The sequence below is a fragment of the Podospora anserina genome, chromosome 6, assembly GCF_000226545.1.
Source record: "Podospora anserina S mat+ genomic DNA chromosome 6, supercontig 2".
Classification (NCBI taxonomy): domain Eukaryota; kingdom Fungi; phylum Ascomycota; class Sordariomycetes; order Sordariales; family Podosporaceae; genus Podospora; species Podospora anserina.
Window position 1 is genome coordinate 2,284,752 of NW_001914857.1, and position 24,159 is coordinate 2,308,910.

Sequence of the window (24,159 nt, forward strand, 5' to 3'; positions counted from 1 at the left end):
ATGAGATGGTGGTGAAAATGCACCTAATAATGTCAGTGTCAAATTAAGGTCACAATTGGACAGGAAGGGAACGGACCTGTGGTGTTCTCTGATGTATGTAGACATTCTGGAGCTCTTTCGATTGTTCGGTTTTATAAGCGCGCCCTCTCACGTCCGAGGTCATCCATACCTACTCTGATATGTGTGCCCGGTTGTTGCGTTGAGGGGATCACCCCCAACCTTTCCAGGTTGACCCCAAAAGTTGGACCCCACTACCCACAGGGCTGTGTGCCAAGCCACTCCCGCTCCCTAGCGCTAATTAAACGCGATTCCAGCGGCTCCACTCAGAAGTCAATTCCAACGGCACAGCGCTGGTCAGCACTGCAAAACCGTCTGTGACCTCATATTCCCATTCTCAACATGGCTAACGCCAACACGCACCAATTTTCTCGTCCCGACAACACCAAACACACCCCACGGCAATTCTGTGCAGGGTGAAACACTCCCTCAAACAGCGATGAAATGAAACCACGAGCCCCTTCTCTCCCCTCCTCGCGATTACTACGCATCCTCCTCTCCCGCTCAGCCCTCAAGAAGGTCCTCCTCGCCTTCTTCCTCTGGACACTCCTCGAGTCCCATATCATTTACTACCGCCTCATCCGCACCGAGCGAGAAGCCCGAGCCCATCACTCCCTACAAACCCGCCGAGTCTTCATTGCCAGTTTGCATTGGAACAACGAGAAAATCCTCCGCTCTAGCTGGAACGCCGCCGTTCTCGACCTGGTTAACACCCTCGGACCAAACAATGTCTTTGTCAGTGTATACGAAAGTGGAAGTTGGGATGACTCGAAGGGGGCGCTAAGGGAGCTGGATGAACAACTTGAGAAGACGGGAGTAGGGCGGAAGATTGTGCTGGATAAGGAGACGCACAAAGACCTCCTACACAGCACCCCGGGGCAGGAAGGGGGTTGGATTGCGGTGGGCAAAGAGAAGCAGTTGATGCCGAGGAGGATACCGTACCTCTCGAAACTGCGCAACAAGTCTTTGGAACCGCTGATCGAATTGGCTGAGAATGGGACGAGCTTCGACCATGTGCTGTTTCTCGGAGATGTAGTCTTCAACACGCAAGATATCATGATGCTGCTGGATACCAACAAGGGGAGCTACGCTGCGGCATGCTCCATGGACTTCAGCAAGCCGCCACAATTCTACGATACCTTTGCGCTGAGGGACTCGGCTGGGCATGAGCATGTAACACAGACTTGGCCATACTTCAGGTCAGGGAATTCCCGCTCAGCTTTGATAAACGGACTGCCTGCGCCGGTGTCCAGTTGCTGGAATGGTATCGTGGCCATGCCAGCGACGGCTTTCATGGGGATTCAAGGACTGAAGTTCAGGGGCGTTCAGGACAGCCTTGCGGAATACCATGTTGAAGGGTCAGAGTGCTGCCTGATTCATGCCGACAACCCGCAGTCAAGGACGAAAGGAGTATTTCTCAACCCAAATGTCAGGGTTGGGTACAAGCCGGAAGCATACAAGGCCGTGCATCCGGTGGGCAGCAGCTGGGTGTCGCTGAGCCAGATCTGGTTTGGGCTATGGAAGAATCGGCTGGGGCGGTGGCTCACTACGCCTTGGTTCAAAGAGAGCACGATACGCAGGAGGGTGGCTCAGTGGGCAGGCGAAGGAGGAAAGGGAGTAGTGCGGGAGGAGAAGGGTGGGTTTTGCCTGATCAACGAGATGCAGGTGGTAGTGCATAATGGGTGGAAGCATTTGTAGGATGCTGCATAATATCTGGCGTTTTACTACTCATAGACACCTTAGGGCCGGCGCTCCCGCTGCTTTTAACATGAGCTTAATACAACGTTGTATGACTCAGGTACCGTAGCCTATCTGCAACCAAAACGAGATCTGATATCCCCAGAGATTCGGTGGCAAGCCCTTGTCCTATTGGACAGAGGGCCAACAGAATCAAAACAGCGGCAGTGCGTATTATCGTCAGCTTCCTACTAGGCAGAGCTCTTCAACATCCCGCTTCACGCTGGGTTTCTCGCAATTGCGGGGGTGGTGCAGATGTCGAGCTTGATCGTGGGGGCGAAGCTCCCAATGAGCATGGAGAATGCACGTCGAGGATGCGACTCCATTTTCCCATTGGCAAGTCAGATGAAAGAGGCATACGAAAACATGCCAAAAGGTAGCTGGAAGATTCGATCTGCCTGGGCACCATTGAAGATTGCCGCGGTTACCCTAGTTCATTCATGCTAACTCACGCTTGTCCAGATCGATGCGAGGTGTTGTGGGAAAGTAAAGACGGGCTAAATCCCAGCAATATTTCATGAGGGAATGCGCGGTCTTCAGCCATTTCCGATTATCTTTCTGCCTACCTGACCCGGACAATTCCAAGGTACCCCGTCTTAACAACAATGGATCCATTTTCTATCGGCATTGGCTGTATCACCCTACTCGAAGTTGCGCAAAAGACAATTAAACAGCTTTACCAGCTTAGCAAGCGTTATAATGACGCCCGATCAGATTTACTCAAGACTATGACTCAACTTCGAAGCCTAGCCTATGTACTGGAGCTTATTCGGTATGACGAAGGAACCCAGCACACGGATAGCCCGAACCGAAAAAATGATCTCATTATGGACCAAGTCAATCTCTGTATGGACATCATCGAGGAGCTCCAGGTTGTGATTACCTCCATCAACGACTCACGCGTCAAGTGGGCCATCTCTGGCAAGGCCGCGGTGGAGAATATCCACAAGCAATTACAAACGGCGACTGAACAGCTTGAGCTTACCTTGGGGGTGCATACGTTGTGAGTTGATACCTACAGCTATATTCTGTGAGCATCGTAGTGTGTTCTAAACTTTAGTACTAATGGCTGAACAGAGCCGTCGCCAAAGATATCAAGAAGGACGCTACTGAACTGCTGTTGGGTCAAGAACAGATCGGTGCCCAGGTTCAACGCCTGTCCGAACATATGGGACTGAGGGATAACACCGGACCGTCCCATCGGTCTAGTCCCACCACCATTCCATCATGGTCAAGGACCTCACAAGGTGTCTGTGTCGAAGCCAGCGGACAGTGCGATTCATCTGTTGGTGCCATGGCTGGCATTCATGAGTCTGTCAACGATGGAAACTACACCAACGACACACCATCACCAACAAACAGCAGTCAATGGAGTGGATCAACTGCATACTCGCCACCTGCTTCTATCTCTTCTCCCATCAGTGTTATTGACGTAACTGCCACTCTCGTCACCCCCAACGTCAACCCAATCTATCATCATACAGCCGAAACTGGATCGTGGTCTCAATACCAGGACCCGGCTACAGTAGCTCCAGATACTCCCGATATCACATTTTGGCCTAGCGAGATGCAGTACTCACCAACAACCATGGCGCATAAGACCGCGAAACTCTCTAAAGAGATCACCGTTGAACATGTCGAGACACCCACCGCTCCCTCAAAAGAAGAGGTTATTCGCAACCAGTTCAAGGAAGCCGCTTGGTCATTAGCTCCTAAGAAGAAACAAAAGTCAGTCAGGGAGACATTCAAGGAGATGGTCAGGCTGAAGGCTGCTGCGTCTGTCGCTGCTTGACTACAGCATACAGTGTCCATTATCCTAGCAATACAGTCTTTTTGTCAAGGCACGCTGCACCATCTATCTCGGCATATAGTTACCTCCACAATTTGAGCACAGATGAGAAGGTTAGGTCATCCTAAATGGCTTAAACCACTGCGTCGGTATCATACCCTCCAATAGGCAAGCGTGCGGCGTATGTTCTCATGATGCTCCACCGCGACATAAGCAATTAAGAGCCACATTTGAGGCACAGCTTTCCCGAAGCCGAGATGAGCATCAGACCAAGTTTTTCTGCTCCCTTGAGTGCGAGTGTGGGTCAAATCCAATTCCAAGAAGGAACACTGGCCCAAATGCAGGTTTTCTCGGAGCCGTTGATCGGAGGGCAAACAGTTACGCGTATGTAGACAAACAAGTGCAACCAATTGACTTGCTGCTATGTAGGTATCAGTGACCTCCCCACCAATTAACCTCCAAAATACCATGGTGGTATGTGGCAACCTTTTTATCTCTGGAACACAACCATAAACTTGGTTCGACGGGAAAATCCCCAAAAATGAAGCCGTTGTTGACGTTGCCGTCGATGTCATGATGGAGCACCCCTGCAACGGTGACCCGCTTCGCACCGCCACAGCTTCGGCAGCAAAAGTGCGCTAGCCACGCTAGCCAAGAGTGCGGGGTACTAAAAAAAGAACTTGGGGGGCCACCTGGACGAGGACAAAGCCCTGTGGTGATCTTTTTACCTTTTCATGTGCACTTCGAAGACCCATTCAGCGACTGTCTTCCCTTATGACCGTAAAACACTGGAGAGATTTGTCCGAGATCCGAAGATGGGGACTTGGTTATGCGGATTGCCGGACGTTTGTTTTGGATGTCTCGTTCAAAGTGGGGATGGGTTGATAACGGGCACCAGTCCCCGTTCCCGGCAAGCTGTGGCGTTGATGGTTCGTTGACTTTGCTTTGAACGGTTACACAAGGCGATAGTGCCGCTCCTCTACCATGCCCGAGGAGAAGGAACGTAACGGTTGGGAATATCGGCTTACAGGCCGCTAAGACAAGCCGACGGCATTGGGAGCCGATCGATATTCCTCATCAACCGGGAACCGTCGACTTCAAGCTTTGCCCTCTTGTGTTTCACCGACGACTCACATCCCCCAAGATGGCCGGTTTGCAGGTCCACCAGCCGGCAATTGCATGGCTGCTGCTCACTGCACAAACTACTGCAGATGCACGTCAGGTTCCAAGCCGGACCTCCAGTCTGCTCCTGTTGGTCGGCGGTTTCTGCTAACCACCTCCGCCGCAGAGCCAGGGCCGTGGGGGGACGGCCATAATGGAATGTTCAGTTGACATTTAGACATCCAGGTTGGCAACGTGTTGAGGTTTGGGAACATCCCAGGGCCTTCAATGATGGCTTATCCGGGTACGTCCTCGTACCTGAGCCTGAGGAAGTCAAGATACACAAGATGCCCTTCTCCGCAGTGGGGTTTGTGTACCTGACACCAGGGCATGCACCCGAACATGGGGGCGTCAGTGGAAGGACACCACCCGACATGCAGCGACCATCCTTCCAACCAAAGACCCTGAAAGGCCTCCCCCCCCTGCCGAGCAGATCCCTGCTTGCCCTGGAGGCTTGGATTTCGCATTGCGAGCGAAGCTGCGTGGTGCTGCTCTGGTGGGTTAATTGCCTCCGCCACTGTGCCTCTTCCTGCCACCAACTTCCTCCCAGTTTGTAGCAAATCCAGATCTTTTTTGGTCTCTTTCCATTCTTCCCTGCCCCGACTGTTATAACCCTACCTGCCTGCGCGCCCTCGAACCGCGCCGTTGTTTTTTTTTGTCTCTTTCTGGATTCTGGAACCGGCCGAGTTTGGGAACCACCACCAAACACCACCACATCTCGAACAATAACCAAGCAGGCGCATACCGAATGCGCGTGCGATAACAGCGAGATGAGATCCGATTTCTTTGATCGATTGCCACCACCGACAGCTCTACTGTTGCTATCGAGTCTGCTTGATCTGAGCAACGCCCATATTCTTCAACCATTACCCAGGAGGGTACCAGTTGTTCCGCCAACCACAACGGTCCCATACCACCCATTGAGTGTTGTCTCATGGCCTCTTCGACCAACACCACCACCTTCACGAGACCTCTTTGCTCTTCGTCGGCGACAGGACAATACAGTATGCGGTTACTTGGGAGGTGACCAGAATTTGGCAGCGACGTGTAGCGCCGGTTCACATTGCGTGTTGGATACGGAGAACAATGTGGTGGGGTGCTGCCCAAACGGAGAAGCTTCTTGCACGGCAGGTGTGTTTACCGGATGTGTAGATGCGAACAGCGGGCCACAGACGGAGGTGAACCCATACGTTTTTACCTGTGGGGGAAGTGATGTGTGTTATAAGAATGTTTTTCAGGGAGGAGCTTCTCAGTACGGGTGCGGTTCTGCGAGCGACCTGGCCACGATCGTTTTGACGAGCGCAAGTGGTTTGACGACGCAGGTCACCTTTCCCACCGTGAGTCTCAGTCTGACACAGGCTGTCTCTACGCTGAGCGAGCCAACAACGCTGGGGACGGTAACCAATACCGCTTCAAGCTCAACAGGAACGGAATCGGCCAGTTCAACAGAAACAGAGTCGACAAGCTCAAGTGTTTCGTCCTCCAGCTCTACTTCCCCCTCAACATCAACCTCCTCACCATCATCAACGCAATCTTCAACACAATCATCCTCTACCTCCACGCCAACCACCACCGAAACCACCTCCCCCGCAACCGACGCTCCGGAAACCGGGCGAGCGCAAACAACGAACCGAACAGGCGTAATAGTAGGCGCCACAATCGGCGGTCTCGCCGTCCTCATCGCCCTGGTAGCCCTTCTCGCCTTTTGCATCCGCCGCCGACAAAACGCCAACGCGAGATCGGGCCCCGGGAAAGGAAGCATCCGCGGACAAAACATCAGCACCCCCCGCCCCGGTCCAGGAACAGGCTTCGCCGCCATCCCCCAAGACAGCGACGCCTTTGAGACCGGTCCCAGCCCCAACCCGATGTTCGCTGGGCAAAACCAACCCTCACCACAACAACAAATGAAGAGTATACCCCTCATGACAGCAGTGCCGCCCCGCATGCCCTTCCAAAACGACGTCTCACCCATCGGCCAAGACGATGTTTCTCCCTATGCTTATTCTGGCGCCGGGGGAGTGGTCTCAGCCATCACCCCCCACTCTCACACCTCTTACCCCCCTAGCGACGAGTTGAGCATGCAATATCAGCATATGCAGCAGCAGGGACAATACCCGGCTATCTACAGCGGCGCGGCGGCTATCCCTGTTGTGCACAACGGGAGGGGAGATGAGAACAGACTCGAGTCGGATCAGGTACCGCTCACAAGGGAGATTGACGATTTTAGCCACGGGTTTAGTGCGGCGCTGGATAGGATCGGGGAGGAGGATGAGGAGGATCATTTGAGGAGGGAGGAAGGGGGGGATGATTTGGGGGAGATGAATATGAGTGGTGGTCGGCGGGGAGATGTTGGGGAGGGGCCACCAGGGGATTATAGCAGGGTGGCGAGTTCGGTGTATAGTCGGGGGAGCAATGGGGGTGGGAGGCCGTTGTGGCAGCAGAATAGACGGCCGAGCAAGACTGGGATGTGGATGTGATGACTTGTGGAATTGGAATACATGGGATGGCGTTTTGAGATTGGGATACGGGAAAAAGATGACGGGGTTGGCTTTACGGGGTGGGCTGGCTGTTGGAAAGGGATGGGTTATACTTGTTTTAATGTAATTATGAGCGAGCGAGCGCGCGCGGCATGGTATGGTTAGTTACTGTTGGGGTCTTTGGGGTAGGAAATACCTCTTTGTATAAATGAACTCTATGGCATTGGGTACCTCTTGTTGCAGTTTGTTCCGTTTCCTTTTTTTTTTTTAATGATGGGAACTCGCTCATGCTCCGGGATTGGCTCGGGGAAGCTCAAAGGATACCACGATAAATCCTCAATTCCACCCATCATCAATAAGCCATTCCAAAGCCGCCACCTTCATCGGAATCTTTGCATTCAACAATCACGACATGGTCAAAGACGCAAGCTTCCTCGGGTTGCTATTCCATCCCAACACTTTCCTCTGCGCTATCGTCGGGTTATTTATCACCCATGCCAAGACTTGAACATCTAACTCCGATCAGGGAGATAGGCGATAACCTCCCTTGAGTTACCCTCGGAATCGAGATTTATGCCATGATAGGTTTCGTCGCATCTCAGGGGTCCACCATTCCGTTCTTCTGAGAACCCTGGATTTAAGAGATGGCGGCTCACCCCGCAATCCAACATTTGATCGGATGGAAACTGTTGGAATTGGGTTGAGTGTGACGTCACTGTTACATCGAGGGGTTTTTCGGCTTAGTGAGCAGGAGATGCATCACCTCCACCAAAGGGGCCGTCAGAATTACCAATGGAGATCGGATCGTGGAGTTTGGCTTGTGAAAGAAGGGGGCTCGTACATAGCTACATAAAAGTTTGGTCTTTCTCTCACTCACTGAACATCAATATTTCACTCAGCCAACACCACCACCACCACCAACAATACCACATCTCACCAACGCAACAAACACAACAATACAACAACACACTCACGCCCAAAATGTCCCCCTCCATCCTCGTAGTCCTCACCTCCCACGCCGACCTGGCCGACACAGGCAAAAAAACAGGCTGGTACCTCTCCGAATTCTCCCACCCCCACCACGTTTTTGCGTCTTCCTCCCCTCCCCCCAAAATCACCGTCGCCTCCCCCCGCGGCGGCGCCGCTCCCCTGGACCAGTCCTCCATCGAAGCCGCCAAAGACGATGAGATCTCTGTTGAGTTCTTGCACAAGCAATCCGCCCTCTGGGAGGCCACCACTCCCCTTTCCCAGATCCTTCAACAAGGCATCGACAGCTACGACGCCCTCTTCTTCCCCGGCGGCCACGGCCCCATGTTTGATCTCGCCGGCGATAAGGAATCGCAAGAGATTGTAAAGAGGTTTTGGGAGGCGGGCAAGATCGTCAGCGCTGTTTGGTAAGTTTTTATCATATAATTATCGTGCTTGTTTCCAAGTCGAGAGAGAGAGACCATTTTTCAGCTGTTGTCTAACAAAGACACCCAATTCAAACAGCCATGGACCTGCCGCGTTGGTGAATGTCAAGTTGAGCAATGGGGATTACCTCCTCAAGGGGAAGAAGGTGACCGCTTTTAGCAATTCCGAGGAGGACGGCGTTGGACTTTCGGAGAAGATGCCTTTCATGCTGGAGACCAGGATCAAGGAGGTGGGCGCGGAGTACGAAAAGGCTGGCCAGGACTGGGGGGAGAAGCTCGTTGTTGATGGGAAGCTCATCACGGGGCAGAACCCTGCAAGTGCAAAGGCGGTTGGAGAGGCTATTCTGAAGGTTATTTAGGTAGTTTGGTACCTGGCGATTTGGTCTTTGAGCTAGCTGCATAGAAATGATGATAAAGCGCCTACATAGGCACTGGTTCAGGATGATGAATATACCTCCCATCTAGAAGAGATAAATGCGACGTCTCTCCCAGTAATTTTTAAGCTCTATTGGCATGATTGTTTCCGGCAACCATCCTGGCCACGAGTTTGGCAGCTTCTTTTGCTCATCCGAGGATGAAGGGTCAAGATAGCAATCTCCAACCACCGCATATGCAGGGCCTTCGAGGGATTCATCGCGCTCAGGTAAGCGGAACCGGAGCACAATAGGTGAGCTGGTACCCGGAAGCATCATCACCTCATCTCCCACAGTCATGCTCCCCGGGCCCAACCCAAGAGTGCTGTCGTTCAAGGCGAACATGACCCTCCCCGTTGTTGCAAGAACGAGAGCCTCGTTGAGAGGTTTCATGTTTGCATCGTCTGGGAAATCGTGACGTTCAAGCACATGATCAAGCCACTCCAGAAGCAGCGCTTCCACAGTATCACGATGGCTCTCATCTCCAACTCCATCGACTTCAGCTGTACTCTGGAGTGTTTCGGTGAGATTGGTTTCGCCCAGCAAGGTCTTGGCCAACTTCACCCTGTGATACCCTGACATCTTTTCGTAGTAGGAGACCCATTTCGAAATCGTGCTGAAAGCGGAATCGCGATCGTCCCAGGAAAAGAGTCGCTCGCCGACATGTTTTACGGTACCCAGAGGCATGGATTCCATTGACAAAAAGCTCTTTCGTCTGCGTCCATCAGGATACCATCTCGCTTCATCAGGCTCCCATCTAAAATGATGCTGGATAGCAGTCTCCGATTTGGGGGTTCGGAAAGTGACCGTTTCATACCTGATCACCATCCGATCAAGCCAAGCCGCTGTGTCTTTTCCAAACCAGAAATCATCCCGAGATTCTGAGTCCATGTTGGGGGTAACTTGGCCAACCTCAGACTTTGATTTTACCTCGCGATAAAAAGCCGCCGAACGACCAAATGCGCTGATAGAAGGGTGTTTGGCGAGGTCCTCATATGCACTGCCCCAAGAGCAGTGAGCTTTCAGGTTGATGCATAGCTCCTGTATCCTCTCGACGGTGGTTACCAACGCGTTGGCGTCTCTCCTCCGGTAGAAATCCAGGCAGGTGATGTTCAGTAGTCGGTGGTACGAGTCGAATTCCTCCTCCATGCGTTTCGGTAGTTTTCGTTCTTGTGGATTCTCGTTGATCCAGTGCAACAACAGTGTCATTCCTTCGGCCACAAACTTCCAGTATCCCCCCTCTGATTGTACCACAGTCAGTTTCCACGCCGAACTACGTTCGCCCTTTTCACTGTCACCTCTTTGCGCCCGCTGGCGATCACCTTCATCGTACACTGCGCTCCAGTCAGGAACCCAGCTTGCAAGATCTCTCCTGTTCTTCCGTGCCAAGTCACCATGCCAGATTTCCAGAGAGTGACTCCGACGAATAAGCTCCACGACTGTTGCTCGGTACACATCGGCAACTGAGTCCTCATAGCTTGCCAAGGCAAGGAACCTCTGAGAATGGGATGCCAACCCCAGCAAGGCAAATACCTTGTCTCGCTCATCAGTTGCCCGTCTCGCGCTGAAGTCCTGGAGGAGGGTCAGCATAGGGGCGCCGAGATTCTTCTTCCACTGGTTGCGTAAATCGCGGAAGCTCAGAACTTGGCGACAGAAGTACTGAAGCACCTTGATGCTGTCGGGACGGAAAATTGTGGCCATGTCGACCGAGGAGCTCGAAAGCGATGAGGCGGCAGCAATAAACATGTCCCACGGGCATGTCACTGTGCCGCAACGGACGACTGCCACTCGACTGACAATCATCTCCTGCACGACCCAGATGCGCTGCCACCATGGGTTGAGGAGCATACAGCGCAGGGTTTCGACCATAGTACCAAGCAGGTCGCAGGAGGGGTCCATAGCGGTGAGTTTGCGCATCCTGTCGACCAGGTCAGAAGTCAAGACTTCATCGCCCAGTACCCGGAGGAGACAGAACATGTGGAATGTTGAAGAGAGATGCCGAGATCGGATCCGTGGCCGTTTGCTCCTATCGTTCATTGGGAGGGAGGGCATGGCTGAGGCGGAAAGTGCGGCCCAGAACTCTTCAAGGTGGACCCCATCGCGTTCGTCATTGTAAAAGTGTTGTTGGGTAGGAGCTTTGGAGGTTATGTGGTGCTCGGAGAGGCGCTTTGGTCGGTGGTTCTTTCCATCGCCGAGGTACACCACAACTTGTGTGCCGCCTGAGTAAATGTCCTTCATCAGCTGGACTTGTTTACCCCTCTCCTTCAGATCGGATTGATCAATGCACTGGTATCAGGCTCACATTAGCACCCTGTTTATACTTGAACAACCGAAGAAACAGGGCACACAAACCAGCGCATCGATCCACATTTTCACAGGCTTCTCCTGGTCTCTAAGGAAGAGTAGAGCGTTGGCCAGGTTGACAGTAACCGGCCATGTTCGACCCTCGAGTATGATGTTTTCGGTAACTCGAGGTGATCCCCTGTCCTCACATGTTCAGCTGACATAACTGTTAGCAGGGCAGCATCGTACCACATACCATGCATACGACAAGGTCGAATACTCAGTTATATCATCGACGTCCAGCGAGTGGCATGTCAGCTCACAGCTGATTGGATCCGTCCATTTTCCCGGCTTGATCGTCACCAGCCTTATCTCATCCGCATCACTCAATTTATGGTAGTGATACGGGTCGTTCTCGTCGGGGACCTCTGTGATCTTTAGCATCAACTCCTTGTTCGTCCATTCATCCTTCGGCGGTGCGGTTTGCTGCATGAGGAAAGCGGTTGACAGGATTGTGCGTGGTTTCCGCAGAGCAGCTCAATTGAGGGGTAGCGCAGCGGTAGGGGCCCGCAAATGTCAAGACAACGAGGCATGAAATCCAACCTGGTGACACAGCTGAAGATTCTGGTATAAGAGCAGACTGCTTATGGCTGGAGATAATCTTTCATAACAATATTGCAGTTTGTGAGGGTGAGGGTGAGGGTGGGGGTGAGGGTGAGGGTGAGGTAACCGAGCACAGCCACGAGCATCTCATGCAGGCAAATCTCACAGCGGCCTAATTCTGCCCGAAAAGGCAATAATACTGCACCTTGGATCCTTCATGAATAATGAGGCCCCCAAACCATGTTGGTGATAGTTGAGCATCTTACAACAGCGGCATTCCACCAAGAGCCAAGCCAGCCTATTGCCTAAGTCGACCAATCGTAACTTTACATGGATCTACACAGCCTTTCAATTCCGCCCAAGCGTGAGATGGGTTACATCGCAAGCGGACGGAGAGAGGCTGTGCATTTGAACAGCTGACATCCTGATCCTCATGATGGCGGTTATAAAGAAGATTCAACTCCCCTGTAGGGTGGCACCCGGTGTTGATCGTTCAACAACAACAACAACAACAACAACAACAACAACAACAACAACAACAACAACAACAACAACAACAAACGAACACCTCGGCCCAACCAGTGGTCCCACCGCTCAAGATGGACAGCAAATCCCAAGTTTCAACTGCACAGAACAACAACACGAAGAGATTCTCTCTAGAGTCCGAGTCTTCCGTCGGGCAGTTTACCCTGAAAGAGGGACAATCCTCAGGCGAGACCAAGCCAAAGAAATCCAGCAGACTGAGTAAATTCTTGTCGAAGATGCAAAGCCCTGCCGTCCGAAACGGCGCGCAGATGCAACAGAAGGACAAGGAGGAAGAGAAGCGCACGGGGGTGAAGAAGAAGGACGATTCGGAGAACCCGTATGTGACGGAGTTGATGTCTGATTATCGCTATGTGCTTTGATGCTAGCTATGGTTCACAATGTGAGGAGTTAAGGATGGGGACGGGAGCGGTGGTACGCTGCATAAATAAGGTACCTATGAGCTAGAACCAGGGTTTGAATAGGCCATCTTGTAGATATCAAAATTCCCGTGTTCATTGATGAAATACGGAGCTGTCCGAGGTCCCTCGCACTCCATTGTTATGGACCATCTTGCTTTGGGCTACAATAGGTAGACATAGCCTATACCTGGAAACGGAAGGAAGGAGAAAGATCTGATGCCTACAAACTGAGAGCTCGTCGGTCTTCTTAAGCAAGATATGTGGACGTTGTATCCCTCCCAAACCTCTCATCAAGAAGACTCACCATCAAGCACCTAGTCATAAAAGACCGCCTAATCACTTACCAACCTTGGGCTGGTAATTCTGTTGTTATCCCAGCCACAAAGCCTTTAATCCAATCATATTGAAGTCTGGTCTAAACACTTTGAAGCTCTGATCCAAGCCCTTTGAAGCCGTTACCCTAGCTTGATATAAACGTGATCTGAGCATTCGAGCAACTGTATCCAAGCTCGGCATCCCGATGAAAATGCTCCATGTCCAATTTAGGCAGTCTCTTTCATTTATGGCAATAACCAGGTATTGACCGGATTATGAATTCCACAAGATGGGTCAAAGTTAGCTAGAGCTCGCGAAGATGAAGATATGTTTACTTACACGAGATTCTGGGCCAATAGGAAAAAAAGCGAAAAGAGGCAAAATACCGTGAGCGTTTAATGTCTGCCTCCGGCTTGACTTCACTTGCCGATTTGCAAGCCTTCCGGTGGTTTTTCCGGCCCGATTTTTGGTAAAATACAGGGACTAACTTAACACTTTCACTACTATAACCCAGCTATCATCAGTATCTATAGGGGGAAAAAAACCTTACAGGCCTTGGCAAGTCGGCAAGTCAAGCTTACCCTGGGCTTGAATTGACTTGCGTAAAAGTCCGGCCCGCTTCGCTTGGCTTGTTGCCCACCCTGGAAGGGCGCGCAGTACCTACCTGGTCAGGCAGACTGGTAGAGCCACGTGTCGAGCTGACTCCGGCCACCGGCTGGGGTACTCTCATGAAATCAGCATCGGATCTTTCAGGGAGGCATTAATTTAGCTACGTCGCGGGAAGGTTCCCGTGGAAAGTAGGACGAACAGGGGAAGTTGTGGTACTGGTACTGTGGCGAGGTTGAGGGCATAGGCATCACCATGCCCATGAGAGTTTGAACCCTGTTAGCGTGCTGGCTTGTTAAAACATGGCAGGATAGAGTTACGGCTCAAGGTTTGAACGCTAAGACAGATCTTGGAAGATGTGCATGAGACAACTATATAAATAAGGTAAGGTGTGTGACGATGGGATGTCGTCAAGTGGGACTGTCAGACTGTTGCCCATGACCTTTCCTCCCTGAATGGTTACCCTCGCCACTACCGACAACAATGAGTCCCTCAACGAATGTGACCCGCACAACTTGCAACAGCTCTAGGACCGCCATATTCCCTTTTTTTTCAAACGCCCCCCCTTCTGCGACTTGCAATCTTGCATCGCTCCCTGATGAGGCCTGCTTACACTCCTCCGCCCTCCAAGCTGGATCAGACGGGATAGACGGAGGGACCTTGGAGATCTCTCCGGGCCTGTTGCGCTCGTCACAGATGGGAGCTCTGACCCCCCTGTCTCGTCTTCCCTTTCCACATACTCCAGCGGTGCATTTTGCACGGTAACCTTGAAAGCTTGTTCCCTGGAGTTGGACAGAATACCGCTTTGATTTATCGTCCTCTTGACCTCCCCGGCAAAAGCTGTCGAGTTCGACATGACGACGGCAGCGTTGAAGGTTTCGGATAATGGTGAGCCCTTTTTGTGTAGTGTGTATCCTTTGACTGTCGCCACGGGGGTCCTGCCCGTGGCTGGCGTCCGCATGTGTCGGATCATGCCCTCGATTCGGGCTCGCTTTGGTTGAAACCCCTTTTCAACTTCTGGATCGAGATCGAGGACATCGTAATTACCGAAACGGACTACTTCCAGTTGCGCTTGATGACGACGTCGGGCGATACAATTCTGGTTCTGTATACGGGGGGCGACGGGCAACTGGATGTGCCTTTAGAGGGGGGCATTGTCCTCCCCTCTCTCCCTCTGGCTAGAAAGGACATTCACCTGGATGGTGAAAAGGTTGTTGCGGTTGGGTGGAGTACAGGTGGCCTCCTGGCAATGAGCCTTGCATGGAAGTCGGCAGACTTCGACATTAGGCCTCCCGAAGCTGTTCTTGCCTTTTACTCGCCTTCCGATTACGGGGATCCCTTTTGGACACAACCAAACATTCCCGAGGGATCAGAGAAGGTTTTCCCGGTTGAAGCTGACTGGGACTCCATGGTCTTTGATCGGCGGCCCATCACGGCATACAATCCACCAGCATCGGCTCAGGCGGCGGGTGGGTGGATGTCGACCCAGGATCCCCGCTCCAAGTTGGCCTTGTATATGAACCATCAAGGGAAGACACTTGACGTTCTTCTCCATGGTGTTGCCGCACTCGATGGACACCGACAAGTTACCCGAGAGGAGGTCTTGGCCGTGTCTCCTTTGGCCAAGGTTCAGCAGAACCTGTACCACACGCCAACCTTTATCATCCACCCGCGTGACGATGACTTGATACCCTGGCAGCAAGCCGAGAGGATGTACGAGGCTCTGAGCGAGAAAGGTGTTGATGCTGAGCTGAGAATTATTGACGGTGGAGCAAAACACCTCTTTGACATTGGCAAGTGCTGGGAAAAGAGATGCCCGCAAGGCCGTGAAGCTGTACAAGAGGGATTTGGGTTTTTGGAGAAGCGTGTGTGCTGCTGAGAGAAAATTGTTGGCCACGAGCTGTAGAGATTTGCAATCGATGATAAAAAACTGCTAGTCTAGGCTGCAATAACTCTCCGAGAAACCACCATTCGCTTATCCAAGATTGAAACGTGGAGATCTCTTCTCCAAGAACGCGGCTTGTCCTTCACGGAAATCTCCCAAGTCAAAGGTCGAATAATACAAAGACTTTTCCAACGACATGCCGGCTTCAAGATGTGTGTTCTCGGCTAATGACACAGTCAGACACAAACATGACAAGGGGGCTTCACAGTGAATGCTTACCGGTGAGAACAGCTTTCTTGCCGAACTTGAGCACGGGGGCTGATTTGGTCGCAAGTCTCCGAGCGAGTTTAATACTTTCACTCTCCACTTCCTGACGGGGAAAGACTTTGTTGACAAGTCCGTACTGGGCGAGCTCCGAAGCTGAGATGGAATCGCCAGTCAAGATCAATTCCATAGCCTATAAGTCACCCTGCGTTAGCCAATCTAATGTCACTGTAAAACACGTCGAGCGCGGCTTACGCACCTTGTGCTTGCCCAACGCTCTGGCCAATCTTTGTGTACCCCCAGCGCCAGGGATGGTGCCAATTTTGACTTCGGGGAGACCAAATAGTGCATCGTCTGCAGCATAGATGATGTCTGCCTGTGTGCAAGTCAGTATACAAAACGAAAAGAATGGGGACGTAACAACATACAGCCAATGCCAATTCGAACCCTCCACCAAGCTGTGATTCTGTCAGCTATAATCACTCGTGAGCAATGGTGATAGGTACACTCACAGCAAGTCCGATGACCGCGGCTATGATGGGCTTTGTGAATTGTGCAAACGCATCCGTCAGATCTTTGAGAAACGAACGTTCGTGAGCAGCCAAGGTGTCGAGTTGTGATAGCTCATTGATGTCCATGCCCGCTAATAAGCCACAACTTGTTAGTTTGGCCGAAAATTGTGTCACTCAAAGAAGTATCTCTTACCGCAGAATGGTCCGTCCGGGTTGCCTGCTAAAATGACAGCTCGTACAGAGTCCAAAGCATCAAGGTGACTCAAAGCCGAGACCAGCTCGTGAATCGTGTTCTGCGAGAAGGCGTTCCGTTTGGCTGGACGATCAAGACGGATGATGGCAACACCAGTCGAGTCATCCAGACTCAGCTTTACATCTTTCAACGAATCCATTTTGCAGAGGAAGAAAAGTTCAAATTGGATTGGAACGGCGTCGGCGGTGGTCCAAGTGCTGCATCAATTGTGTCATCTTAATACTTTGGATGAGATATTCCAACCACTTATCATCCGATATTCTCAACATCCACACGGCTTGGATCCAAGTCGCTGCTTACCCGATTTATCTTCACATGATGAGGTGGCGTTTGGTGCACAGACTGGATGGTTAGAGTGACCGGGGGCGGCGGCCGGCACTTCAACATCGTGGGGCTAAATTACAGTTACATTCAAACGGCGCTGCCACATTCTAAGGATCTAAAAGATCTGATCCACTGCTGTGGTAGGTGCACAACGGCATTTTTTCCACGAGTGTCACTGGCAGATACCCTAACGCGCTACCCGGTCAGGTAATAACACCCGTGTTCTGTAACACCACTCATTCTTTACCCGCTGGTTGGCAACTTTTATTACGAGGAAAGATGCTATCCCAACGTGCTTGCATCAGCATGACAAAACTCGGTAGAGAAGGTTAGCGAAGCTGTCCCTGCAGCAAACGTCTTGGCCCATGCCAGGTTCCCCGGACCGAATGGGAAGATGCCGCGATACTACTGCGCGTATAAGTCGATGGCATCTTGGCAGCATGTCTTGAAGGGGACTACACATAACTGAACTGCCAAATCTGGATCAGGGCCGAGATTAGGTGATAATTAGTATCATGGTGCAAGCGGGGTGAGTGACCGAGTGTTTCGGGTTGAGATGACAGCTACCTAATCCCCACTGATAGTACCATTATACCTCACAGTCCTCAACGGCCACGACCGGGTCTTGCTTTCGGTGTCATCATCTTGGCGTGATCTGCCGATTTTGAGTTTTCGTTAATTAAGCGGATGGATGGATGTTAGAGCACAATAGAGCTGGCTACCTATGCACTGGAAGGTTCAGGCTTCTGTATGAACAAGATACCCTTCTTGGGAGGGCCTCACACCTCAAGAGACTATCCGAGCAAAGAGTAAGAACGGAGCAACTTTTGAAAAATTTGTTGAAAATTTTTGTTTGAGCAAGAAATTAAGTTGGCTTTGTGGAGAAGGGAGATGCTTAGATGGGAAGACTTCCAGAATCGCCGTCCCCAGAATGGTAAGACGCGACGTGCTGCAGATGTGGAAGGGTTCCATTCGCTAACAAGTTACGTCCTGGCCTAGCATACCATGATGGAATCTGTGTGGACATGCTTAGGTAGTGATTAATCAGCGTAGAATGGTAGTGTGGATGGTTACATACCTGAGATAGGAACCTTCTAAGCAGCCTTGTATCACCAATTGCCATCTCCATTATAAGGGGACAGTGTCCCTGGAACTGAAAACTGTTCTATCACCCAATCATGCCGGTCACCAACGATCATAGTCGTCAACATGGGCTCACAGGTTGAACCAGGCTCGCTTTACTCTCTTGAGTCCCTATCGACAGAGGACCAACTTCTCTTCAACCGCTTTGGACGTGGAGAAACCATCCCACTCCCCTTCACAAGAGTCCACCATGCATTCGAGTCGATAGCTTCACAACACCCCGGCGCAACAGCGGTCCGACATTTCGATGGCACCTCAATGACATACGGAGAACTTGACCGCCATGCCAACATACTGGCCAACGAGCTTCTCACTCGGTTTTGTTTCAAGAGAGGGGCGCGAGCGGTATTGGTGTACTCGCGTACCATCGAGATGGTCATCTTTATCCTCGCTGTGCTCAAGGCAGGAGGGCAGTACGTTCCCATTGACGGCGGCATTATTCCAATCGAAGCCCTCAGTCACGTAGTCTCGGACTCTTCGGCAGATATCGTCCTTTGTTTGCCCAAATACTCCGACAAGGCCACCGAGGCATGCCGCCAGGGACCAGCCATTCTCAGTCTCAACCTCTCCAGCGACATCTGGACATCAGGCGTTGCCAGCAGACCAAACGTGGACGTTCAGCCTGAGGATGGAGCCTACGTTATTTACACCTCGGGTACGACTGGGCGGCCAAAGGGCGTTGATGTCACACATCATGGTGTTTGCAATTCCTTGTTGGTTGAGCCTGCAAAGCTAGAGATCACTGTCGGCACAAAGGTGGCACAACAGTTGAGCGTGGCTTTCGACATGGGTAAGTAGCCATCCATTCTAGGCCCGAGTTTCCAACTAACAACCCTAGGCGCTTGGGAAATTTTAGCGACCGTCATGAACGGCGGAACTCTGTACATCAGAGGCAGCGGAAACGACCTTTGGAACGAGTGCCTCAAGCAAGTCGACGTCGTCATCTCCACCCCGTCCGTAGCGACCAAGCGGTTCCCCAATTACGAAGACTTCCCCAACCTCAAGACGATCGTGGTGGGCGGCGAGCCATGCCCAAAGACCCTTGCTGATCATTGGGCGGAGCACACTGGGACGAGGTTCCTGAATGTCTGTGGTCCCACGGAAATCAGTGTCCTCAACACCGTCCACGTCCACAAGCTTGGCGGACCATTGACCATCGGCAAGCCGAATCCCAACACTACACTCTACATTCTGGACGAGGACGAGAACCCAGTCAAGATTGGCGAGGCTGGTGTCATGTGGGTGGGAGGAGTCGGTGTCTCTAGGGGGTACCTCAACTTGCCCGAATTGACTGCGACGAGATACAAGCTCGACAAGTTCACCAGAGATGGCAGGATGATGTTCAACACTGGGGACCTGGTCCGATGGAATGCGGACGGATGCCTCGAGACACTTGGTCGTCGTGATGATCAAGTCAAGATCGATGGCTTCCGTGTTGAGCTAGACGGTGTTTCCCGCGCCATCGAGTCTTGCCCGGATGTGATCAAGGGTTGCGCTCTCAAGATTGACACGAGTCTGTGGGGCTTCTACTCTGCCATTCACCCCATTGACCAGGCCGAATTGCACAAGGCAGTCAGTGCCCAGCAGCCTTTCTATGGGGTCCCCAAAGTTTGGCACTATCTTGGCCCAACAATTCCACTCACGGCGAACGGCAAGATCGACAAGCGTGTGCTGCGGGAGTTGGCGACCGCTGTCAACTCGGGTTCTCAGCGGACAACTCCACCCGCAGAAGTTGGGCTTCTGGCTCCGAGCATCACCGACGTGGAAAAGGCGTCTGTTCCGAGCAGCATCAGCTCGGCTACCGACGAAAAGCCCGACCCCGTTGCACCCATCCCGCCCAAAAAGGGGTTTCATGGTTGGCGCTGGCTGCGTCACCGCGGCCTATCGGCTTACCGCAAGCTCTTTGGCATTATTTTTGTTGCCAACGCCATTGCCTTTGTTGTCATGCTTTGGAAGAGCCGAGAGTCCAACTTTGAGCTGCCCCTCGACAATCTAGCCACGGCCGTGAGTGCAAACTTGCTGGCATCTGTCTTGCTTCGCCAGGACTATGTCGTGAATGTGGTTTTCTGGCTTGCAACTCGAATGCCAACATCCGCACCCCTGGCTATCCGACGACACCTCGCTCGTGTCTATCACTACGGCGGGGTCCATTCCGGAGCATCTGTTGCCGCTTCGCTTTGGTGGCTGGTGTTTACTGTGGCTGCCACTCGCCGTCTTGCTCCAACAGGGTCTACCCAGCCGTCTCAGCGAATTGCGGTCCTGGTGTTGACTTACTTGATCTTTGCACTCCTCGTCGCCATATTGGCAATGGCATGGCCTAGCATCCGTGCCAAAATGCATGATCAGTTCGAGTGGACGCACCGCTTCGCGGGTTGGACCGCCCTGGCTTTGGTCTGGGCTCATCTCATGGTCGTCACCGCGGCGTTGCCCAGCACCCAGCCCTTTGGTGCCGCACTTGCTCGGACGCCTGCGTTGTATCTCCTCAGCTTGACAACACTCTCCATCGCCGCTCCGTGGATGCGTCTCCGCCGCGTCAAGGTGGTTGCCGAACCCCTGTCAAGCCATGCAGTCCGCTTGCACTTTGACTTCAAGACCCCACGAGAATGTTCATCTTTGGGTATCCGCATCACCGACCGCCCCTTGGTGGAATGGCACGCTTTCGCGGCTATCCCTGAGCCGGACAACAAGCCAGGACTCTCCATTCTTGTCTCCCGTGCTGGTGACTGGACAGGTCGCATGATTGACAACCCACCAACATATCTTTGGACGAGGGGTGAACCAGCCTCGGGAGTGTTGGCTATTGCACCTCTTTTCAAGAAGATTGTTTTGGTGGCCACGGGCTCTGGAATCGGTCCTTGTCTTCCAGTCATCATGGAGCGCAAGGTTCCTTGCCGGATCCTGTGGAGCACCAAAAACCCACTCAGGACATATGGCCAGGGTATAATTGATGAAGTGAAGAGGTGTGATGATAGAGCTGTCATCTGGGATACGGACAGTATGGGAAGACCAGACATGGTTCACTTGGCTTGGGAGCTGTATCATGAGAGCGGCGCCGAGTGTGTATGCATTGTCAGCAATGCAAGGACAACTAAGAGGGTCGTGTATCAGTTGGAGGCGAGAAGAATCCCTGCCTTTGGACCGATTTGGGATTCGTGAGAAGAGATTGTAACAATATAAGTTTCTGAGTGTATGATAGGTATGATTCATTCTACTGTAAATTTTCCATTCATATAGGGACTTCGACTTAAAGATATCGAACAGTTGATCTTTTGACCTAGGCATTAGCAATGGCTTACAATGCCATGTAATTTGTTCAATGAGGGGTGATGGCTATCCTTTCATGCCAGCTTGTCTTCCAACTCAAGCACGTTGCTGTTCCATATCGTTTAGCAAAATGCCCCTTTCCCCCGAAGGAGAATCGCGCGGCCTTGGCTGACTTGAACAGCCAAAGAGTGAAGCTAGCCCGCCCGGTAATCGCAGCTGGTCGTTTTCGCTTGCCTTCCAGAGTAGGAGAATGCCAATGGTAACAGGGATGGCTGTAGCAAAGAGATACCAGATGTCTTGATTGACCTGCATGTGGTGCTCATTATTGTCCGGGAAACTGAAGAATTGTGTGCCAAAGATAGAGCTTGCGGCGCTGAAAGGGATGAATATCAAGCCGACAATAGAAATGATCCGGACGCTGCGGCTGTTCATCATGCCGATACGACTATCTTGGGCATTGTTCAAGTGAAAAGCCTAAAAAGAGTTTGTATGAGTCTCTGTTCCACACATGCTTCATTTGTACATACCAGATCCACTGCATTCTTGATCCTTTCGTGAGAACTAACAATCCTGAGCCTGGTGGAGTTGAAAAGCTCGCTCCGGTATCTCAACAATCGATGGGTGTTTTCCCATGTCCGATCCTCCGTTCTCCACTTGTTTTTTGGATCATGCAGAAGCTCCTTGTGTGCCGATAGTACCCTGTCAACTGCTCTAAGGATAGCGTCCAAGGCTTCAGTCAGGTAGATGGCGTTCTTAGCACTGGTATGAATTCCGTGTAAATCCAGGCTTGAGAGGTGACGAGAGTGTGAGCTAGGGTCAGTCGTTTCAAGTATCTTTGCCCGCTCAAACAACCTTTTCTCGTCAGTCCGTACAAGGTGAGTAACATCCCAAGCAATACTATCCACTCTCTGATACCAAGATGAAAGTGCCACGTCCACAATCACGTAGGGATCGTTGTTGACATGGTTCCAGGTTGAAGACAAAATGAATGTCACCAAAGCCTGGATAGACTCAAGGGGAGGCTGGAAGGCAAGGAAAGTGACACAGTACTCTGAGTTCTCTGGTTCCACAGTGTCTCGTTCAGTTGGGGTCATAGGCTTCGGCTTCCATGTCATGACAAAGCCCCATTTTAGCCAAGGCTCATGTTGGTTGGGTTGGGAGGCTGTTGTTGGAATTTTGACCAGAAAGTGCATCCAAAGAGCTGCAATCCAGCGTCAGCAAACATCCATTATTTCACTGTAGATAAGGCTAGCGGACTGACTCTCTACTCCATTTTCTCCCAGTTGGTGTCCAAATGAGTGTGTGACACTCCGCTCACGCTCGGCCACAAAGTCGTCGGGTATGTCGTACAGCTGAATTAATTGGTCATATTCTCCCGATGGCGGACCTCGGTATCTGCCGTCCAGGGGCGCAAAGCTGCAAGGGACTATCAGTCTTCCATCCATGGATAACGGATTCTAAAAGAGGAAATTGGGCGTGACGCGACAGTCCAGCCGTGTGAGCACGCACATCATATCAAAGTCGTACCCTCCCCATCTGGTCAACTCGGTTACATCTGACTGTATTCTGCTGGGACGGTCGTCCCCTTTTCAAGCCAGAAACAATTAGTTTTGCGATACAGGGTAAATACTCAGAAGGAATGGTACCTTGTTGCCTTATCCATCTCTCAAACCGCAGGAAACCATCTTGTTGATTTGTTGATGCCATGGTCAATGTGATGTTGATTACAAGCCAGAAGAGAGAAGCGCTTGCATTGGAAGCTGAAGAAATATCGGAGATGGAAAGTGGGAGATAGGGGGTAGGAGGTGGTTTTTTGGGCGTCTTTTCTTGGGAACACACCAATGTAATTGCCAACTGTGGGCGAGGGGCTGAGCGGTGCCTGCTGTGTCACACACCATGCTTGCGGACTACCATCAGGCTACCAATAGAACAACATGGTTAACCACATGTTGGGCGTCTAGACCACGGCAGATGCAAAGAAAAGAAGCAATATTGACACCGCAATTATGCCATTCCCTGTCCCAGCTCCAGACCCTGGGAAAGATTGTTTCCCGAGACAGCTGAGCCTCATGCGAACACTGCGGCGTTTCCCGGGGACAGGAAACTATGTATCAGGTAAGTGACCATTGTAATAGATGGGTTTTTCAAGATATGACGGAGACGTTGCTGAAGTGCGCAGGGAATATCATCTGGGTGGACCTAATATTTTGTCCAGGGCTCCGGACGCGAGACGATCAATAGATATCAATGTCACATTACCAATCTAACAAGGCTCTCAAGATAAATACTCTTACCCTCCCTCTCTTCATGAAAATCTGTTGCCTTTGTTCTTTTCTCCTTGTCACTCTTCCCAGGCTTACTCAACTCATGGCATCCACTGGACGCCAGGTAGACTATCACGGTGCAGACATCCAGCCCGATCGTGATCGGATCAACGGGTTCCTGACTTTGATGAACGAGGCTGTCCCTCCAGCTCAAGTTCATTCGAGTTCCCAGAGCGTCTCACGCCCTCCCCAATATCCTCCCGCCCCCCGACCAGTTGCAAACACACCAGGATCAGGAGCTCTCCCTGCCAACAGTGAGTCAACTTTCACACTACCTATAGATATCATTCTAATTCAGACAGGCAATACTGCAGCACGTCCGGCTTTTACCAACAACTCCAAGCCCAAGTCGCGACGAAGACTCTTTTGCTTCTAGACACACCGGGTACCGCC

At 51.8% G+C, this 24,159-nt stretch overlaps 11 protein-coding genes across 11 annotated transcripts, besides 5 other annotated features; 8 read left to right on the top strand and 3 right to left on the bottom strand.

Moving 5' to 3' along the window:
* Positions 1-416: part of a repeat region (rgion duplique sur le chromosome 5) that runs on past the window's edge.
* Positions 417-501: 85 nt separating this feature from the next.
* On the top strand, positions 502-1,755 carry PODANS_6_140 (uncharacterized protein; the record flags this gene model as incomplete). The annotated part of the gene is made up of 1 exon (XM_001910473.1): positions 502-1,755. One exon carries the CDS (start codon positions 502-504, stop codon positions 1,753-1,755), a length of 1,254 nt encoding a protein of 417 aa, XP_001910508.1.
* Positions 1,756-2,399: 644 nt separating this feature from the next.
* PODANS_6_145 (uncharacterized protein) lies at positions 2,400-3,586 on the top strand (the record flags this gene model as incomplete). The annotated part of the gene is made up of 2 exons (XM_001910474.1): positions 2,400-2,797; positions 2,872-3,586. The coding sequence occupies 2 exons, from the start codon at positions 2,400-2,402 to the stop codon at positions 3,584-3,586; spliced, it is 1,113 nt and encodes a 370-aa protein (XP_001910509.1).
* A 1,928-nt stretch (positions 3,587-5,514) lies between these two features.
* On the top strand, positions 5,515-7,221 carry PODANS_6_130 (uncharacterized protein; the record flags this gene model as incomplete). The annotated part of the gene is made up of 1 exon (XM_001910475.1): positions 5,515-7,221. The coding sequence occupies one exon, from the start codon at positions 5,515-5,517 to the stop codon at positions 7,219-7,221; it is 1,707 nt and encodes a 568-aa protein (XP_001910510.1).
* Positions 7,222-8,013: 792 nt separating this feature from the next.
* PODANS_6_120 (uncharacterized protein) lies at positions 8,014-8,992 on the top strand (the record flags this gene model as incomplete). The annotated part of the gene is made up of 2 exons (XM_001910476.1): positions 8,014-8,615; positions 8,713-8,992. The coding sequence occupies 2 exons, from the start codon at positions 8,014-8,016 to the stop codon at positions 8,990-8,992; spliced, it is 882 nt and encodes a 293-aa protein (XP_001910511.1).
* Positions 8,993-9,094: 102 nt separating this feature from the next.
* On the bottom strand, positions 9,095-11,284 carry PODANS_6_110 (uncharacterized protein; the record flags this gene model as incomplete). Its single annotated transcript, XM_001910477.1, has 1 exon — positions 9,095-11,284. One exon carries the CDS (start codon positions 11,282-11,284, stop codon positions 9,095-9,097), a length of 2,190 nt encoding a protein of 729 aa, XP_001910512.1.
* A 43-nt stretch (positions 11,285-11,327) lies between these two features.
* Positions 11,328-11,729, top strand: PODANS_6_100 (uncharacterized protein; the record flags this gene model as incomplete). The annotated part of the gene is made up of 2 exons (XM_001910478.1): positions 11,328-11,496; positions 11,563-11,729. The coding sequence occupies 2 exons, from the start codon at positions 11,328-11,330 to the stop codon at positions 11,727-11,729; spliced, it is 336 nt and encodes a 111-aa protein (XP_001910513.1).
* Positions 11,730-12,225: 496 nt separating this feature from the next.
* Positions 12,226-12,245: a sequence feature (primer 709).
* A 181-nt stretch (positions 12,246-12,426) lies between these two features.
* Positions 12,427-12,492: an STS (microsatellite 709/384).
* Positions 12,493-12,531: 39 nt separating this feature from the next.
* Positions 12,532-12,551: a sequence feature (primer 384).
* On the top strand, positions 12,532-12,837 carry PODANS_6_90 (uncharacterized protein; the record flags this gene model as incomplete). Its single annotated transcript, XM_001910479.1, has 1 exon — positions 12,532-12,837. One exon carries the CDS (start codon positions 12,532-12,534, stop codon positions 12,835-12,837), a length of 306 nt encoding a protein of 101 aa, XP_001910514.1.
* A 2,035-nt stretch (positions 12,838-14,872) lies between these two features.
* Positions 14,873-15,676, top strand: PODANS_6_80 (uncharacterized protein; the record flags this gene model as incomplete). The annotated part of the gene is made up of 1 exon (XM_001910480.1): positions 14,873-15,676. The coding sequence occupies one exon, from the start codon at positions 14,873-14,875 to the stop codon at positions 15,674-15,676; it is 804 nt and encodes a 267-aa protein (XP_001910515.1).
* Positions 14,956-15,652: a repeat region (rgion duplique sur le chromosome 6).
* A 268-nt stretch (positions 15,677-15,944) lies between the features above and the next one.
* Positions 15,945-16,850, bottom strand: PODANS_6_75 (uncharacterized protein; the record flags this gene model as incomplete). The annotated part of the gene is made up of 4 exons (XM_001910481.1): positions 15,945-16,139; positions 16,206-16,322; positions 16,459-16,589; positions 16,652-16,850. 4 exons carry the CDS (start codon positions 16,848-16,850, stop codon positions 15,945-15,947), a joined length of 642 nt encoding a protein of 213 aa, XP_001910516.1.
* Positions 16,851-18,244: 1,394 nt separating this feature from the next.
* On the top strand, positions 18,245-21,334 carry PODANS_6_70 (uncharacterized protein; the record flags this gene model as incomplete). The annotated part of the gene is made up of 2 exons (XM_001910482.1): positions 18,245-18,968; positions 19,017-21,334. The coding sequence occupies 2 exons, from the start codon at positions 18,245-18,247 to the stop codon at positions 21,332-21,334; spliced, it is 3,042 nt and encodes a 1,013-aa protein (XP_001910517.1).
* A 204-nt stretch (positions 21,335-21,538) lies between these two features.
* On the bottom strand, positions 21,539-23,149 carry PODANS_6_60 (uncharacterized protein; the record flags this gene model as incomplete). The annotated part of the gene is made up of 5 exons (XM_001910483.1): positions 21,539-21,916; positions 21,970-22,643; positions 22,704-22,858; positions 22,952-23,027; positions 23,089-23,149. The coding sequence occupies 5 exons, from the start codon at positions 23,147-23,149 to the stop codon at positions 21,539-21,541; spliced, it is 1,344 nt and encodes a 447-aa protein (XP_001910518.1).
* Between the last annotated feature and the right edge of the window lie 1,010 nt (positions 23,150-24,159).